Source organism: Ostrinia nubilalis, chromosome 13 (genome assembly GCF_963855985.1).
Source record: "Ostrinia nubilalis chromosome 13, ilOstNubi1.1, whole genome shotgun sequence".
In the NCBI taxonomy this organism is placed as follows: Eukaryota; Metazoa; Arthropoda; class Insecta; order Lepidoptera; family Crambidae; genus Ostrinia; species Ostrinia nubilalis.
Window position 1 is genome coordinate 12,437,110 of NC_087100.1, and position 16,766 is coordinate 12,453,875.

Genomic DNA, 16,766 nt, shown 5'->3' on the forward strand with positions numbered 1-16,766 from the left:
AAATATGAAGAAAAATCTTGTATGTTATATTCTAATATAGTATGTTATCTTCTTCTATACAAAATGTATGGAAGCTGGAAACATTGAAATTTTGGATAGTTCCAGTTTGTTCTGTAACATTATAATATTGATTCTCTTTGATAGTGCTTGTGAAGTATTTTCAGGATCAGTAATCAGTTTTTCGATGTCTTGTATAGTTTCGAAATAATCGAGTGAGATAACTTATCGTTTCCACCCTGTATAATTCAGTTTTCTTATTTAAGGTTTAGGGACCATCTGAAATTCTATGTATTTTGAGAAGTGCTAGAGTCTATATTACTGTTTCCTTCTAAAATTAAAAATAATAATATAAAATAGGTACTCCTTTGCAGCATTTGTAGTAAAATACGGTTTTAACGATCCGGAATTCTAATGTTCTAAGTTTATGGTCGAAATTTCAGAGACAGAGGCAGTTAGGTATTTGTTTTGTCACATGTTTAGGATGTTTTGTCGCTGTGAAATATGAGTTCTAACGTCATATAAATTAGGCTTTTTATTTGTTGCTAGTGGGCGCGACTTTGTAGGCGTATGTATGACCAGATAACCAAGACCTCCGATTTGTATGGGATCCGGTCCAGTAGAAGTGTCAAACTTAAGTCGATAATAATATGTATGTGCTTCTACTATTTTTGACTACAGATAATAACAAATAATGTAAGTACTGTATAGAGAAAAAAAATTCTTATAACATTTTTGAACTCCTATAAGAATGACTCTACATAAGCCGTTTTCTATTTGACATCGAATGTACCGTTATTAGTACCTGTGGTACTACATTTAGGTACTTTCTAAAGTAGTTCAGATGGATGCACGATTTATTGGTAACTAATTGTTATTATTTTTTAACTTAGTTCTTTTGTTTCATGTAAATTACATCCCATCAAAAACAATACTTGTCAAAAAAACCAAGTCTCGCAACTCAGTTGTTCTACGGTAAAAAGTTGTGAGATCCATGTAATACCAAGTCCAGGCCAGGAAATCTTTAACGTTTTACATAAATTATTGACTTGGCCATCGCACTAAATAATTTAATTTACACGTGTTTTCATGCGATGGCCAAGCATGGACCTATAAAAAAAGTCGGACGGATTCTCATCAACAAAATACTGTGACATTAGGATACACCAGCTTGCCTGTACGTACAGGCCGGCACGCACACATTCACACCCTGATACACCACTTCGAGTGCAAACTTCACACAGTTGACACATTTAAGCAGCGAAAAAACAACACGAATACGACATGTCTTGTGTGATGAAATTGTGTAAAAACCGTTCTGTTCGAACAAACAAAAATTAAGGAATCACATTTCACAGGCAAAATAATAATCCAATCACTTATTTCCCGACATTAAAATATTGAAATTAATTGAAATCAAACGTCATTCACTCGAAAAAATAATACGTCAAAGACCAGTGTTCTCAGTTATTTACGTGGGAAAATTACCCGAAATATGGGAAATTAATAATAATTTTAGGACTTTTTAGTTATATATTACGCATACTATGGAAATAAAATAATTTATCATAATAATTGTGTTTTAATGGGATATATTTTCATAGGCAAATTTGATCCTTCCCAAAAATGTGGAACTGCAAAATTCAAATTTAAATAATAGATAATAATAATATATTGATGATGCATAAGATTATGATTATAATGTACACAAGATTCGTAATTTGTAACTGCGTGAATCATTTTTGATCAACATTATGTACATACCCTGACATACACACTGACTTGCAAACAATGTAAGAAAATTTGAACATTGAAAATTTCGCGCCTACCTCAACGCATTCACCTTTCATCCTTTTAAAATGGCACGGAATAATTCTGTCTACATTTCCAAGTAACATCTGCCGATCTATGTTTTTCTTAAAATAAATGGGTAAAATGTTTTGGCTAACATGGCATCCCTAAATTCACTCACACAATAGACAAACGCCAAAATTTTGCGTCACAGTTTTGTTGTAGCGCGAGTTCCGTCCGCCTTTTTTTATAGGTCCATGTGGCCAAGTCAATATATTTATGTAAAACGTTAAAGATTTCCTGGCCTGGACTTGGTATTACATGGATCTCACAACTTTTTACCGTAGAACAACTGAGTTGCGAGACTTGGTTTTTTTGACAAGTATTGTTTTTGATGGGATCTCATTTCTTTTTGTATTTTGTAGACAGCAGTTATGTATCTAGAAAACTGGACCGAAATTGAAAAATTTTACTCGACTTGGCGGTTGCACTACCGTGCCCCCAAATATCATTTCTTTTTGTATTTTGTAGACAGCAGTTATGTATCTAGAAAACTGGACCGAAATTGAAAAATTTTACTCGACTTGGCGGTTGCACTACCGTGCCCCCAAATATTTTAGTTTTTCCTTGATTCATACACCAAACACTACTTATATTCCAAATTTGAAGCTTCTAGGTCTGCTAGAAGTGCCTTAGAGTTTTGATGATCGGTGAGTCAGTGAGTCAGTGAGTCAGTCAGTGAGTGACAAAATTAAGTAACTTTGACCCGTTATAATTCTTAAACTACTGGTTCAAATTGAATGAAATTTTAAATATACCGTGTCTTTACAATGCCTGCATAGCTAATGAAAATTCAGCCTTCTAGTTTTATCCACAACGAAGTTACAGGCGGTCGAAAATGGCCTGAATTGCTTCGAGAAAAGGATGGTACGGCCGTGCCGCTTTTTTGCTCGACTTGGTGGGGGCACTGCCGTGCCCCCAGATAAATGAAAATAATTATGTTCATAACTAGAACTAAACGGTAATTTCATCCCCAGCCGTCAAGTTCCCGTAGTGTAGCGGTTATCACGTGTGCTTCACACGCACAAGGCCCCCGGTTCGATCCCGGGCGGAAACAGATATATTTTTTTATTTTTTGTTTTCCCAAAACACCCCTGATTATTTAAATAACAATACTTTTTTACGTTATAAAACCATTATTAGTAAAGTATAAGAAAAGTAGCCAACAATAAGATTTTTGTGAGTCTGCTACCAATTTATTGAAATTACTATTAGATACTTTGACAAATAGTCTTATAAGATTATTATTCGTTAAAAATAGCAGTTATTTTGTTCTTGATTTATCCCATAGACAAAATTTGACAATGTCATTTTGTCCGATAGGAATCTCACGTTAGAATTAAAAACTATAGCTAATAATATTGTCAAGTTCTCAGATCATAGAAGGGAAGTTAAGTTGCAAAAGCTTAAAATTAGATACTATTTAATTATTATTTTCAGTTATTTTGTACTTAGCTAACTAGACATAAAACATTTAGTACAATCGACTTTCACCAAAAACAATGCACCAACGGGCTTACCTTACAATTAAAAAACTAATAATAATCAAAACCTAAATAAGGGCTGGTACACACGTGCGTCGCCCGCATGATGAAAAAAATGGATCCCAATTCTTCAATAAAATTCATTTGCATCCACCGCGGGGCGTCGGAACAAAACGCCTTTGTTCTACCGTAGCACTCGACGGTAAAACAAAAGAACGCAGTGTGTGCTACGCTTTAGTTTCAATGCGGGCATGTGTAGGGCTCAAGTAAAAATTTAAAGTTCTAATAAGAATAAAAGTTTTGGTAACAGAAAAAGTAAGGGTATGCGAACATCAAGCGTCCTCAGCTTACAAGGCCAGCGTGAAGAGAGTAGACCAATTAATCATTGCCTCTGGTAAACGGGACTATTCCCACCTCTCGTTCCCACCACTGCAACTCCTGTGAAGCCAGGTTCTACAGCTTGACCGCCATAAAAACCCAACCAATGAAGTTAAACTGTCATTGGACCCGCAACAAAATTAATCAGAAGAACATAGGAGGAGTTCGAAATTAAGGTTCGACTTCCCTCCATAAAGTGCGATGTGGAAGTCATTAGGGGAGGCCTATGTTCAGCTGTGGACGTCCTTGGCTGAAATTATGATGATGATGATGATACATGAACCAATCACAGAGCTCTATTCAACGCTGTGGATTTGTAGCTTCACTGAAGAAAGCATCGTTTGTGAATACGGGCGTTAGTTTAATAAATTGAAGAAAACAGTTGAATTTCAAGCAAAAAACTTAAAAGGCACTATGTTATTATAATAAGAAAAGGATTGATGATTTACCTTACCTATATTATTAAAGCAAGACATTAAATGACTAAGAACCAAGTCATTAAAGAACGGATGACTCGATGACTCATTAGTTGGGCGCTCGCATTATTTTCCTTCTAACAATCTCTTTTCAAGGGGACTATTCTGACATCGATAGAATGATAGAAAACTCGATGGAGTATTTAAACGACTTCAAAAAAGGAGAAAATACTTTGTTGCACTTATGTATTTTTATGCATTAATTTTATTAGTAGTATACTTCTACTCCCAGTAAATTTATTTGAAAATAGTCCAATTAAAAATCTTATTAGTATACGTTTACTTTGTGATTGTGAAGAGTTTAGATCTATAAGATCGCTTGTTGTCCAAAACAAAAAAAAAACAGGTCGTGAGATTTTTTTATTGAAAAAATCTCACGACGTGTTATAAATTATAAAATCTACTTTTTCCATAATTTAACCCTTTTACATCCGTGGTCTGAATGCTTTATTAATTAAGAATATTGTTTGAGACAATTAAATGAGTGATTCACTAAGCGCTACCTTTGTAGGAAAATCGCACAAAAAGTTTTAGATCCGTTTCTAGAAACTATTAGAAGTTTAGTCATAGTTTGAGGAAAGAAAGGAAACGTTTTCATAATGGATGTTGTAAGAAACTTATATTATGACTATAGTTTTCCCTGTAGGTACTTGAACCAAAGGTTCAATATTTTCTCAGTCGGTACAAAAGTAAGTCAATTTAGTAAAATAGTGTAAAAGATGATAAACTTATCAACTCAGTACATACCTACTATGTTTGTCTTTAGTTTTTACTGAGCAAAATCACTGGCATGGACTATTAAAATTTATTGTTGTTACTTAAGAATACCTAGTACCAAATTGCCCTTAACTTCTCGGAATAAAATATAATATTTGTTACTACAAATTTCTTTGAAACGTTAATTAATGTTCGTTGAAATATTTACAAATTGATTGCATTGGTTAGGCTTCAAGTTATAATTTCCCACTATTTTAAAAAACAACTGAAATATGTATGATATATTTTATCGGCTCAATAGCTTTTATTAATATTTTCAGGACATTATAATAAAAATCTCTTTTAACTCTTGAAACTTAGAAAAAGCCTTTAAGCCATGCAATATACTTCAGACTCATGCCCCAACTTCAACATAACATCCTAATACAACAATCGGCTAAGCATAAAAAGATAATAAAAAACGAAAAAGATTTTTATCAAAAATTCCTTTTTTGGAGATGCGAGATGAAAAAATGCGGACCCCTTATTTAACCCTCCCTTCGCTTCTGTTTTTAATACCATATTTTGTGCTTGAACTCTTCGGGACTTATTTGCATACGCGTGCGTTAATATGACCCGGTAGAATTTTTTTTTAGATTTTTTTGAGACGGCCTAAGCTTACTAGTAAAAAATGCAAGGGTTAACGTTTTTTCTGCCCGCCAAAAAATGAATGTCATTACAATGAAATTGGAGGAAAATGACAAAAAAACGTTTCGCTTTTTGTTTCATTCGCATCTGCTCTTTTTTATTGTTTTTTGTGTGTGTTTTTTATTTAAAGTGCTTAATTTGCATGTTATAAATTGAATTAGGTTACAATGGCTGTGCATCTGCGAACTGCTTGGACCTTATTATTAGATTAATAATAGCATTTTTAAGCTTGCTAAACAATGTAATAAGTCGTTTGTAATTAACAACAATTAGGTGCTCAAAATTGACCTTTCACAAATGCAAAAATATGGCGAAGTCCAAAAAGTGGTCAATGAAGTCGACAAAATATGATTTTAGTAAGCTCGATAATCAGTATTTTAAATGCAGAGACCATTAGCACTCATGATTAGTCTAGCTAGATAGATAGTTTTTCATACCAATTATTAAACAGGCAATAAACATTTCCTTCACCAAACATGAGACACTCTATAGATAAATCTTAATTTTTATGACATCTAACATCATGACTTAACCCTTTATTAGACAAGTTAAAATTCTATCATTTATTTATTCAAAAAAGGAAGTAGTTTTTCTTTTTTGACAATTATGAGAATCTTTTGAACATTTTTTCGCATTCGAAATTTGAATTATCATAAATCATTGCGCCGTAAAAGATAAAACGTATAAAATAGGTAATTTAACGGACATTAGTTTGTCGCAGGTGGACAGAGTATCATATGGAAGTGACATGATTTACTTGAAAGCAGTTGTTAATACAAGCGTAGTTACTGTGTGTTTCTAGCGTTTTTGGTTCCGTAATATTAACAAAATATTTTTAATAATTAAGTATTTTTGTAAAAGGTTGTTCCTGGAAATGCTACAATATTGTTGTTTTTTTTAATTGGTTGTAACTTGTACCAAATAGGTTTTAATAACACAATTTTAAGAGTTTGTGTACCGTCACTTATGTGTCTTACATAATATTATTACGGATCTATAAAAATAATATCGATTTTAAATAAAAAAGAATTATAGGCTAGTTATTAAGACATCATTAATTGAGAATCAAACACATTTTGCTTATTAAGATAAGATATTTTATATTAATACAAGATTTATGTGTTTCGTATAAGTATTCCAATGATAAGGTTTATTACAAGTTTTATATTTTTGTTTAAGTGGCAAAATATTAATTAAGTAAAACTTATTCTATGATTTTCGTAATCTACATTTTGTTTACGATTTCTTTAGCGCCTTGACACCTTATTTATTTTTGCAATCCAATAAGTATGAGAACCACAATTCTTGGGGCTTTACACACTTTAAAAAAGAATATTGACGATTAAAAAAATTGCAGGTGACAGGAAAACAGTCACAAGTCTCTAATTTGCATAATAAAAAAACGTACCACGTTCTAAATTTAAATATTTTTGCTACCGTCCGCATATAGTGTGGATTCCGTCACCAAAGCTCTACATTTGCATATTCCTTTGCTTTACGAACGTGAGAAAAGTAAAAAGTACGATTCAAACGGGTAAGCCGGTAGCCGCATGAGTATCAATTGATTATTTCATGTGTTATGGTAATTTAAATTATTCTAATTTATTCTAGACGTAGATTGTGCAGGTAGAGAGATCTTGAGATGGTGGGTAATTGTGTTTATTTGATAGTAGTTAGCAACATTGTATTGCCAACTTAAAGATGCAAATGATCAGCGTGGGACTTAAGATTCTATAGCCAATAGAAATCGGTTCTATGTGATTGAAAAATACGTTATTTTTTACTACTATAAGATTGATTCAAATCAGTTAATTAGCGATACTTTGCAAATAATAAATAACCCAATTAATTTTTATGGGTTTCTGATTTTTGATAGACGTTTGGCAATTTTGAATATTCATGAATTTTAATGATACTATACTACATTGTTAAAAATCTTTATCTTATCTAATGAAACATAAAAAATATTGTAAATCAAGTCTATCGACTAATTTGTATGCCATTTGAACACAATTAAAATTAATTGAAAATATATTCAGATTTATTTTAAAGTATTTGTTTTCCTAATTTCAAAGATCGATTGATAATGAGCATGTTTAATGGTTAAAGTTTAGTTTTCGAGAAACTATAAATTTTGGTTTTAGAAAATAAATGTCAAAAATGGCAGCGCTGAAAAATGTCTTATAAGATTAAAGGCAGGTTTACAAAATGGAGCAAGAATTGTGTCCATATCCGACATTTATGGCGCATAAAAATTTTATTCGATTCTGATTCCCTCCCACTGGTCCAAGTCACCATTTCAATACAAAGTTGAGGTTTAATGCCTCATGGGAATGTTTTTTGGTTACTCGTGTCGCAGTGAAAGGTGTCATCTAAGTCGAATTTACATTTATTTTATTTATGCGGAAGACTAACGGTCGTGTGACCGCGGCTTAACTGGACGCATAGATAAATGATCGTAAAGAAACTTTCGAATTTGAATGTGGAACGCTTGGTGCGCGCCTTTATTGATTTTTACTCTGCGTTTTTGTTGAAAAAAGTTTTACAACTTTTTAAAAGTTCTAAAATAATAAGTTTTGATATTTTTTTTTCAAAATATTGGTGCTTTTTGAATCCGAGCTAATAAATCATGCAATACAGTAAAATACCTAAATTAGTTAGGATAAAAGGTTATTTTTCAAAAGTCTTTTTGATTTGACATGTCTCTTCCTAAGTTAAATACTTATTTAGTAACTTCATTGAGAGCATAAATCATAATCAGTATTTAAAGGTAGTGGGCCTTATTTGCAAAATTGCTAAATAAAATATTAGCGCGGTAGGTCAGTGACATGAAATCATCATCTATAAACTAAGAATCCAAAGAATTTATTTTTAAACACCTAAAAGTCTACACATTAGCATTGCAAATATACCTACAAGAATGTATGATTCGCATGATTCGGCAGATCTTCAAATTTTAATATTTCTGACACACCCAACATTATCACACGTTACCTACTCGATTCCACACAAGACCCACCCACGTTTCACATACGCCAAAAGTGACTCACCCCTGCCAATGTTCGCTAAATCGCCCCAATCAATCGCGACAGCGGATTGGCTTACCCTGCACACACCCACCAGCCTAACCAGACCTACACCACTACATCTACTAAGCTAAATCAGAATCAGTTTATGGGTATGGCGGCTCAACATACACTGGCCGTTAAGAAAAAAACTTTTTTATTTTTCCCCCCATTTCCACCGTTTCGGTGATCGCGCATCCCGCGGGATTTCGGCCAATCAAATTAATTTTCGATTGACGTTCCGTTCCAATTTCGAATTTGAACTTGTTTTGTGCCAGTTATAAAATTATTATTGCTGCATTGCCACCAGTTGTGTGTGATTTTAAATTGAATAACAGAATAACAGGCAGGCTACGTTAGCCCCTTTAAATGGTATGGAGAAAAATATTTTTCATTAGTTTTGTACCTTATGTTTTCTCAATAACGTTCAAAATATGGTGGCAACAATTCTGCCACTACCAGGTAAAAGTTTAAGCTAAGAAATAATGACATTTTATTTTGTTATGTAGGTATTATTAACAATATTAAACAAAATGAAAAATGAATTGAAAATTCGCGATCGATTTAAGGCCAGCGGCTTTTTGATAAGTTTGTCCATAAGTCATAACAAGTCATTTTTATTTTTAAGATACCCAAAAGTTTATCTATCGCTTGCTGAAAAGCGTAGTTGCATAGTTATTTTGTTAAATTTTCCAAAGAAATACAATGAATTTACTAAGACCAAAGTCACCTCTCAAGAATTCGTTTATTTCGTTCCGCATAATTGAATGCTTATTCACTATCTTATCACATTATTTAGCACATTGAGTTCAAAAACATTCTAATAGCTAGTCATTTGGCCAATGTGTGAGATTATTATTTAAATAGATGAATAGCAAAAAATTGAGAACAAAAAACGGCTACATTTTATTTTTAGTCGTACCTACATCTTGCACTCGTTTTATGAAGAAAAATACTTCCATACAACTGTATATTTTTACGGTCGGTTAAAACATTTTGGGCAATTGTTTGCGAAACATGACAGCCCTATTGCTATGGTCGTAAGATTCAATTTTGAACATTAAATGTGAAATTTGTTTATAAACAGAATACCTACAAACTTCGCGGGGGTCCGAAAAAAATCTGGTTTGCATAAATAATGAGTTTCTTACTCATTATGTTTTGGACAACATTGTAGTAATTTTGCACAAACGGCTGCATATTAATGGTTAGTTATAAAAATCAAGATAATAGAGCGGTTTTGAACTACGTCCGACCCTAAAGGTGGGTATAGACTAGTACATTTACTTGTAACAGAACAATGAGCCGCTCTATAAAATGTCTAGAGCTGAAGAGATTTGAAAAATTCTTTCTCCATTAGAATTCTACATTATTCCTGATGAACATTGAACATATAAGCTGTAACTAACTGCGACTGACCGAAATTAACGCGACCTAAGCTATGGGCAAAAGCTAGTGGTTGGTTCTTAAAATCTTAGGCTGAGTTGCACCACTAAACTTTAATGCTAACTATAACGTTAACCGACGTTTTTTGTGCTTAGGCTGGGTTGTACCATCTTACTTTAACTTTGACAAACGTCAAAAATCTGTCAAACTGCATACAAAATACAGCGGTTATCGTTATAGTTACGGTCAAAGTTGGTGGTACCCTTAGTTTGACAGATTTTTGACGTTTGTCAAAGTTAAAGATGGTGCAACCCAGCCTTAACGTGTCTGTTTCTCAAATCGTAATTCCACGTCAAATTTTTTCATTAACACAAACCGTCCGTGTAAATTTAACCCCATCCCAGCTGGCTAGGTGAGGACTACTGGCCGAAACATAATAGCCGTTCCAATTTTAATTTGGAATCAAAAAGAAAAAGGTTTGGTAGACCAACTTGATGAGACAGCACACTTTGTACGAAAGATAGAACTAAGATGCTAATGCTTATGATGGCAGTAAAACCTCCCACCGCTCGATTATTGTGGTGAGCCCACTCGTAACACAAGCTTATTTAGCTTAACACGAGGGGCTTACGGGACTATTAGTAATTTGTGCAATACAAATTGCTAATAATGTTTTGTTTAAAAAAAACCGTGAAAACAGTGTTCATTGATGAATTTTAGTAGTTTTGAATTTCTTCCATAAGCACTGTGTAAGTTGAAGTAAAGTTAATGTAAAAAAAATTACGTACCTAACTAAAACCAAAAAAATGGATTACCTTACTAGAACCAACAGCACGTCCTTCGTAGTCTTCTATTTTCAGCTGGAGATATTCTAACTGATTGACAGCTGATATTGTGCCTTGATTATTCTGTTGTTGGTGATGTTGACCAGGGTTTAACATTAATATCCTGAAAAAAGAAAGGTTAAGCTTCATAAATTATTAAGCACGAGTCAAAAGTGGCTCCGAATGTATTGATTAAAATCTAAGTTCACAGCTTGTCATTGTTACAATCAGATGAAATGCTAACTCAGAAGTTTTTTGAATTCTCAAAACAACATAATACTTTTTAACAAAATTTTCGCTGTAAATTTAGAAAGTCCTGTAGTATCCATTTATCTGTACCTAAATGTCTCGCCAAGAGTTGGCTGATCATTTCGAGCTATGGTCAAAGGTACGTTAGATCACCTATGATTATGTGGGGTTGGACCCCTATTATATTAATATTGGAACCCTTTCGATTTATTCTAAAACGTACCTACGTGCACCGGCATTCACCTCCGTTGTTTTTTATTCTGTTCCTATTATTTTATAGTGTGACGCGATGCTTAGTTGTTTAGTTCGATTTAATGAGGTTGATACTTGCTGCTAGTATGAGGAGGGTATAGTATAGGTAAGGGTATGTAGAGATTCATTTTTAACAATATCCTTTCAAGTACGCTAAATTTTGATTATATTACAGATGAAAAAAAAATTAAAATTTGGAGATTTGTTTCTCTTCTTTCTGTAACATCTATCTGGCAAAGTTGCTGAATTCGAGCATATCAGAAGAAAAACGTAATACCTGTTACAAATATTTGTCAAGTGGTTCATTTGCATATTAATCATTCATTCCACTACAAATACGGTGATATCTACTAGGAGCTAGGTCTATTTAATTTGCTTCTCTTGAATTGTCAGGCAACACACAGCATTTTCTGTGACAGTTTATTAAAATATTTTTTCATTGTTTTAAACACTTTTTGAGCTCAAAACTACTCAGTCGCAGTACACACCCCCCTCTACGAACAACGCTTCCACGATGACGTATCAGTGTGCATATTAATTCGGCGCTCGCGCGTAATCATGCCGCGCCATTGTTTCAACGCCACAATGCGTGTGCGCAGCTTGACTAACGTCTTTGTACAGCACATCAGACCAAAATCACCTCTATTACAACTACTTAAGAGCCCACAGTGAATAGATGCGTGCTGTCGTCTGTACGTTTAAAATTAGAATATTTTTTCTTTTAATAGACAATGGCTTTGTTTTTGCTATTTGACAAATACGTACTTTTATACTAATTAACAGTACCTGTTAACTAAAAATAAAAGCTTGACATTCATGTATGAATAAAATAAAATAATTAAGTATTTGTTAAAACTGAGAAGATGAAGTCTCAAGTTAATTATTTAACATTTTAGTATTTGGGTAAATAAGGATAATAATAAGCATAAATAAATATCATAAATACACTTACATCTACCACACGTCATACACAAATTAATATTATTATATTCTAAAAACATAGTCCTCTTTTCTGCATTCAAGTAAAAAGTTATTAATCGTGAAACAATTGTAACCTTTTTATGTAAACCATTACATAAGAACTCATTTGACGATGCAAGAATTTTGTCACACGAAAACAGAAAACAACAAGCGAAGTATGTCATGTCGACTGACAGGCGTGAAATTCAAAATTAAAACACAATAATTTAAAAATGTGAATTTAAAGCGACGAAAATGATCCAAAAAAATCCGTAATGATCACGAAAACTCGAAAACCGAGACCAACCAGAAAGTATATGGGTCTTGGATTGCTTGCAGTATGTGCGATGATTCTTCTGATATTTTGATGACCTACAATCCTGAGTGCCTCGAGACTTATTCAGACAGCAGTGATTTTGATGATGAAACATTGAAAAGCGGCACAAACCATAGCGTGTTACGTAGGAAGGTGTATAGGCATACTGCAATGGCGAACTACGAGAAAGAAGTGAGTAGCAAGAGATACAAAAACAAATACAACACAGAGCCTAGAACCATCCACGCCCGACAGTGTACCTGCAAAGAATGCGTTGAACCAGTAGAAGAGAAACAGAACTATCTAAAAAGGAAAAAAGTCAAGTACTTCAATGAAGGCGACAACAATATAAACGTCCATAACACCCACTCCAGAATATCTCTAGTTCGCAGTAAAATCCTTCCATGTTTGTCAAATATTTTCAGTCGGTCTCACGCTTCAAATGTCAAGGATAAACACGTTATAATGAATTCCACTAAAGATAACTGCTGCCAAGTATACTGCGTTAACTGCAACCATAAACGACTAAAAAGGCCCAGCAAAAGAGTTCACAATTTTGCGATGCAGTCTGTTTACTCGACTGACAATGATTTGGACAATGCACCAGACTCGGGAATTAATGTGGACAGTCCAAACAAGAGTGCAACTGCGAAAGACTCCAACCTTAGCTGCAGCTTCACCTCATCTTCTATTAGTGAAAACATACAGACAGCCAAAAAGAAATTCAAAAAGATGATTGAAAGAGAAATCAGGAAATCATACCTCAAGAAACTCGTAAGGCAAACACAAGAGCAACAGTTACCTGCTAAGCCAAACTATCAGGTGTTCTCCACTCCTAGAACAAGTAAATTGAGTAAACAAGACCTAAGAGATATGAGCAGTTTTGGCTGCAACGTGATGCCCTCAAACTCATCTGTTTTCTGGGAATATCTCGTTGACAGAATCAACAAAAAATATCAGAACAACAACAGAAGTGGATTACTAAAGTCGTGTCATTGCACAAATACGCAGCAATGTCCCAATGCCATGGATTCTCTACTACGTGATGCAACCGGGCCTAAATTAGATTTTAAAAGTCCAGTAAGCACTGGAGATCAAGGCACACAGGATGTTATCTGTTCGTGCAAAACATCTCCAGCGAGCGGAAGCCCAAATCCAAGCCAGCCCAAAATGAGCAATACAGCACAAAAAGATCAAACTACACCCATTGTTAAAATCCAATGCAAATGTCACACACCGATACCGCTGTCTCCTATGCAAAAAGACTCCCCAACACCTCAGACTCCGCTGCAAGGTCAGGGAAGCGATGACATGAATAGACCATGTCAAGAGCCACACGATCAGATCAAAGCATCGCTAGAAAAGAAGTACAACGGCGAAATACTCTGCATTCACAATCCTCCCTGTATCCTCATCAATGGTTGCCTCAATCTGCCTCCAGTGAAAGGCCAGTTCTCTCCTTCAGCATGGCCTGTGACTCAAAGATCGAGTTTTCACTGTGGTTTTCATAAAGAAGAAATCAACAAGCAGCACCAGGAACAAGCGTGCCAGTACCAGCATCCTGATTTCACATTACAGCAACGTTTAGAGGCAGAGTACAAAACGGAGAAGATGACGCAAAGTATTTGCAACCACGATCCTCCCTGCGAAGTGGTGCGATGCTGTTACAAGCCAGAGTTTGACCCAAAATTAGAGAACTCATGTGTGCATGTGCCAATGTGTCAGAGACTGCCAGAATGCGTCATAAATGAGAGCGTGAACTTGATGAAATGTGATCATCAGCCGCAGTGTACTGAACTGCCTGTTTGCAAGAGAAAACCTAAGAAGTATATTGTTCTGGCAGCGCGAGACACGATTGGTACTCAAGTCAAGCCGAATGTAAAGATGGAGTGTAAGCATGATCCGCCTTGTATATTCATACCTAAATGCTTGGGGAAGCTGATGTGTGAAGGCTATGTTCCCTGTGAAGCTATACCTGACTGTATCCACCAGCCGACGTGTGAGTCGATACCAGCCTGTTGCAGAAAGTCCGCCAAAATGGTGAATGTTACCTGCCAATACCCCGCTTCTCCTTGTCGCATAGTCTAAATTGCTACTGTAGGCAAGATGCTAATTGTGTAATTATGTTGTCTACGTGTCCTGACGTCTCATTTGCACATGACCTATCATGTGAGTTTTAATGAATATTTTTAGCATTGAGCATCTTGTCTATTGGTACAGTTAGTTGAATAGATATTGGTTAGATTTAGTGTAGAGTCTGTGCTATCTGTTCAGACGAACATTGGAACAGGGAATTAGGATACCTAGGAACTTAGTTCTATCCTATAGTATAATTGTTCATGTGTAGCTAGCCGGTGCCTTTACAAGAGACCACACTGCCACGCACTTAAAGACATTATTTTCACACTCTACATTAACATTAGTCGGCAGCTGCACACTATCTATTATTTTGATTAATAATTTCTATTGGCGAACTCTAACTCAATGGTGCAGTGTATCTAATATCTCTCTATCTCTGTCTTTTTTAATTTATTATAGTTGACATAAATACATAATATCGGTTCCATAGAAAATAACATTTAGCAATAAATTCATCTCAAGCTTTTATGTAAAAGTCGTTACGTATTTTGGTGTTAGATAGTAAATCCATTTAGATTGCATGCATTTAATTCGTTGCAGATTAGCACGAGTTATTTTTTATATTTAATTCATAATGTGCTAATAATCAATATTGTCTGCTTGTTACAGAACAGTTTCTTCAAACGGGGGTACCTGAAACGGAGGCAGAAGTCGTTCGAGTGAGCCCATGACGTCAACTGTATTTTGGACATATTTTTCAGTGAATAAAGTCTCGTCAGTCGATACTTTCGAGTTTTATTTTTATTATTTTTAGAAATTCTGAAATATTTGAGCATAGAAATCGATCTTCAGTTAAACGCGACCTCTTACATATTTCACCATGATATTGCATCTACTTAGTAGAGGGCTCAGAATCTACACTAATCTAAAAATAAGTACTTACCTCAGAATTGAGTTATCGTAGGCACAATGTAAGTACCTAGGTAAATGTTACTGGCACTCAATGTAGATCGTGTTTAGTACACGCAGAGTTGCACCATCTTACGTTAACCGTAACTATAACCACCCGATAACGGGTGCTTTTTGTATGGACTTTGACAGATTTTTGACGTTTGTTAAAGATAAAGTAAAGTAAGATGGTGAGAGATGGGAGAAGGTACTTCAATGGTAGTGCCTGGATGAAAAAGTGGGAGATGGTGCTATGCTATGCGATTCTCCTTGGGGAAGGCTTACGTCTAGTAATTACAATTCACTGACTAAAAAGACTTATTCAAGGATACATACCAGTATGTAACCACAGGTTACGTCATTGGTGAAATTGTACCGAAATACATTTCAATTGTTTACCCCAACTTTTTCTTTGTATGTGCCCCGCGTAGTGTGTAGTGTGCGTGAGAGAATGCGCGTGCGATCATATTTGCATTCAATTGGTAAGTATTAACCATTCTGGCCAGAGTTTGGTAATATCAGCTTTGTTTGGTAATCTGACTTCAGTGATTCACTGGTAACACTGTGGTAACAAATAGCCACTAGTTCAGTGATTTTAGAATTTCAGAGGACCTAAGAGTGGCTAAGTAACAAGACAAGTAACAATGCTATGGTGATTAGATAGCAATAAACAGTTAAGAATTTTAATAACTCATACATTTATGCGATTGACGGGTGCTGAAGGTGAAGTTTATTTTGGTCGCTTTCGTCCAAAATAAATTTTTTAGAATGTATTGAAGTAACTCTGTCTAAGTTCATTTACAAGTATGAAGTAGGTAACTGGTGAATTTGGTATAGATGTAATGGAACTTAGAAGAATGATACAAGATAATAATACCTAAATTCTATTTTAATTTATTTAAAGTATACGCTTTGGTATCTACCCAAACTCTGGTCGGATTTTAAAATAAAATATCAGTATCAATTAGCATAAAAAGTGTATAATAGACAAACTTCGATCAAAAACAACCAACTGAACGTTACCCAAAACCCGATACCAACAAATACCGCTACGGAACCTTCCAGACATTCCACCTCGGTCCGGTAACTATTATTAT

At 34.6% G+C, this 16,766-nt stretch overlaps 1 protein-coding gene and 1 non-coding gene across 2 annotated transcripts; both read left to right on the forward strand.

The window, feature by feature from the left end:
- The first annotated feature begins 2,832 nt into the window (after positions 1 to 2,832).
- Trnav-cac (transfer RNA valine (anticodon CAC)) lies at positions 2,833 to 2,905 on the forward strand. Its single transcript has one exon. It is a non-coding gene; the product is annotated as a tRNA-Val (tRNA).
- A 9,587-nt stretch (positions 2,906 to 12,492) lies between these two features.
- On the forward strand, positions 12,493 to 15,506 carry LOC135077208 (uncharacterized). Its single transcript, XM_063971754.1, has 2 exons — positions 12,493 to 14,682; positions 15,391 to 15,506. The coding sequence occupies exons 1-2, from the start codon at positions 12,667 to 12,669 to the stop codon at positions 15,442 to 15,444; spliced, it is 2,070 nt and encodes a 689-aa protein (XP_063827824.1). The 5' UTR covers positions 12,493 to 12,666; the 3' UTR covers positions 15,445 to 15,506.
- The last annotated feature ends 1,260 nt before the right edge of the window (positions 15,507 to 16,766 follow it).

Excerpts from the sequence above, each read along its gene's own strand:
- LOC135077208 (XM_063971754.1), top strand. The coding sequence starts at position 12,667 with ATGTGCGATGATTCTTCTGATATTTTGATGACCTACAATCCTGAGTGC. Across the intron at positions 14,683-15,390 it reads GCAGAAAGTCCGCCAAAATG|AACAGTTTCTTCAAACGGGG; the intron begins GTGAATGTTACC and ends TGCTTGTTACAG.